This window comes from Etheostoma spectabile, chromosome 14, assembly GCF_008692095.1.
Source record: "Etheostoma spectabile isolate EspeVRDwgs_2016 chromosome 14, UIUC_Espe_1.0, whole genome shotgun sequence".
NCBI classification, from domain to species: domain Eukaryota; kingdom Metazoa; phylum Chordata; class Actinopteri; order Perciformes; family Percidae; genus Etheostoma; species Etheostoma spectabile.
Window position 1 is genome coordinate 1511135 of NC_045746.1, and position 3193 is coordinate 1514327.

Sequence of the window (3193 nt, forward strand, 5' to 3'; positions counted from 1 at the left end):
GAGTGTGAGTGTGAGTGTGAGTGTGAGTACTTCCATTGTTTCATGTGGGGGGTAGTTAGTTGTGTACACAAGGCGTTGTGAGGTGTGCAGCCCCCCTCCCCAGGCTCTCAACCACCTCTCATCTCTTTCTCCCTCTCGCTTCTCTTGTCCCCCTCCTCCTTTCCCAGAGCTGGCCAATCAGATCCAGTATAGCATCATCCAGGACTTACAACAAGGGGAGTCCTGGGAGAATGGTAAGCCACCACGACTACCACAAAAAGAACAGGCTGCTTCAGTGACACTTAAAATCTTAAACTAAAAGGCATATTCTCTAAGGAGTGTGGGCAGTCCAGTCAGTATTTCTCATTGAAGAGGAGAGCAGACAACCTACATGTATTTCTATTTAAGGGTTTGTTTTCAACCTGCCTTCAAATGCGTAGCTGACCGCCATGACCTGTTACACAAAACGATAATTTTATGGCATTATCCCTATGTCAGTCTATCAAAATATATGGGAATAAAATGTTAAAGTCAATTTGATTCTTATAGGCAACAAAAATTACAAATTTGCTTCAAATGGGTGGCGGGTAAGCCACTGTGTAACGTAAGTAGGCGGCAATTGTCTACAGTACACAAGGCTGTGTGTTTTAAATCCAAACTAAACACTAATTCTAATTATGTAAGCATGCATTGTGTTCATAAGTGTCAAAATGAACTAAACTCAAAAATGACAAATGGATAGCATGCATAAGAAACAAAACAACAGCTTTTTCAATGTGCTGTTGACACAACTTTAACCGAAAATAACGTTGCTGTCCATCTGTGAAATAGAGTCATAGTTTGATTGACCGGCATCGATGCAAGTTGTGGGTTGAGACATAGACTGAAAAGGCATGAGGGGGGACATAGCAAAAGGGCCTCTAGTCAGATTGGCCAGCAAGGTTGTAGCTAAAACTATAAACTGTTGTTAAATTAAACAACAAAATAAGCACCTTTCGTGTTTCTTAAATATAGATTTTGTTTGATTTCAGACCCCCTATTTTGTCTGCTCTGTTTGTGTAATGACAGATAGGGAAATTTAAATTCCTGCCTAAAAAGTGTACAACACACACATGCATGGCAAATACACAGGTGACCTGCTTCTCATCAAACCTCCTCCCTCCTCCCCCTAGCAACCTGCCCTAACAACGCCTCTGTTGTGTGCACCCTGGCTCAAACAAAAGGACACTAAAGACACTGTGTTGGAGTCTTTTTTTAAATCAATAGATTGCTTATTTATTTGTAAGCCAAGCTGTCCTCAGTAGTTTGGTTGCTTAAACAGTGCTGGCGTGAGGATATCTTGATTTCTTTCCTTAAGACACTTTAAATTAAAACTTGTCTGTACCATATGCTCTAATCGTTAAGTATTATAATAGCAGAGCTTGATGGATGATAACATAAAGGTGTTGTGTTTGATGTTAGGAGTTGCTCCTCATATGATGGAACATACCCCAAATCATGTGCATAGTGATTTATGTAAAGTACCTGCAAATTGACGGTTTCTTAATATGAGGCAGAGTCGTTAAATTATTAGTTGTACCTCCTTATTACCTTGCACCAAACTGCATTATGTGCATGTAGCACTGCTGCTTTATATTCACTGCTAATACGAATCGGTATCCTTTCCACCATTGCCATGGTGAGACCTTCAACATCATTGCAGACTGGCGCAGACCAACACCAGTTACTTAGCAACAGTGACAGAGCTGGATTGTGAAGTTTACATGGCTGCCACAGTAATTTTTTATCCCTGCAGTTTAACAAACTTTGACTCAAGGTCCTTTTTGTTTCATCAGTTTGTGGTGTCTTGTTCTCTTTAATGGCGACCACATCCTAACTCTGTGATTTGATACACAGGATGTTGGTTCTTGACACTCTCTCATTAGAGGATCTATAGATGCAAATGTAGCTTTTATGATCATTGTCTTCCTCCATCTCCAGTTTGTTCTTCCGGTCCAGTCAAATTTAATTTATGAATTTAAAGAACAAACAATGGTATTGTTTTTTTAAAGCTTTAATTGTACACCAAAACATGATGTTACTAAATCTTGTCTCTCGCTAACCTTTTACTGCATCTGCATACTGTTTTTTTCTCTGTCTCTACCCAGGCGAGTCCTCACACCTAGCCATCAATAAGCTCAAGTGCCCCCACTGTAACTACATCGCCAAGCACCGGCGCACGCTCAAGAGGCACCTGATCATCCACTCGGGCGTACGCTCCTTCAGCTGCGACATCTGTGGCAAGCTGTTCACGCGTCGCGAGCACGTAAAGAGACATTCCCTGGTGAGTCCACATACGCACAGGCTCCTTCCCGCTCTTTTACCCCACCATGTGCATCCACCATCTTGTGCCAAACCCTACAGGCCACCCTCACTTCTTTGCACTCCACCTCATGATTTGTGTCTGGGAGCTTTTTGCTCGAGGCAGTGAGTGCAGCAAGATATTCTCAAAAGAAGAAATTTATGACTATGAATACATTCTTTTATACCCAAATTCCCTGTGTAGAAAAAGGCCAACTTTGCAATTGTAGTACCTGTGGTTTATTGCTCCATATTTAATATTTGGAGAATATATTCTCAAGTGTTTATAGGAATAGTTTGACATTTCTGGAAACACGCTTATTTGCTTTCTTGCTAAGAGTTACATGAGAAGACAATAGTACTAACTACTAAGACAATACTACTCTTATTTGCCATCCATCCATCCATCCATCCATCCATCCATCCATCCATTTTCATCTGCTTATCTGGTATTTGGTTGCGAGGGGAGCAGCTCCAGCAGGGGACCCACACTTCCCTTTCCCAAGCCGCATTGAACACTCTTATTTGTATGCTATATAATTAGCAGCCAATGAGCTTTGCTATACACGAAGATTGGAAACAGCTAGCCCCCTGCTGTCTGAAGGTAGTGTCACATTGCCAGACCTTCCTACACAGCGCTGCAGAGGATGGTCTTGCTAGTCCACACAAAATTCTGTGATGGGAGAAAAACGAGCTCTGGTGTATTGGCATTTTTTTAAACCAGTCACAATTGTCATGGGCACCAGGTAGAGCCATGGTGCTGCTGAAAAATACCCTCGGGAAGGAACTTGTTTTGGTGGAAGATGCGTATGTTCAAAGTGTTTTTAGTCGTGCAACAGAACACTTAGATTGGACAGATAGTCTAGCTAGCTGT

At 41.8% G+C, this 3193-nt stretch overlaps 1 protein-coding gene across 2 annotated transcripts in view; it reads left to right on the plus strand.

Annotated features, from left to right (window-relative positions):
• zbtb10 (zinc finger and BTB domain containing 10) overlaps positions 1-3193 on the plus strand; it is a 20375-nt gene that overhangs the window by 12351 nt on the left and 4831 nt on the right. The window contains exons 3-4 of one of the 2 annotated variants that reach the window (XM_032534890.1): positions 168-233; positions 2127-2302. In XM_032534890.1, the coding sequence (XP_032390781.1) occupies positions 168-233; positions 2127-2302 (242 nt within the window). The remainder of the gene's footprint in view (positions 1-167; positions 234-2126; positions 2303-3193) is intronic. The other variant, XM_032534891.1, reaches the window with a different exon arrangement.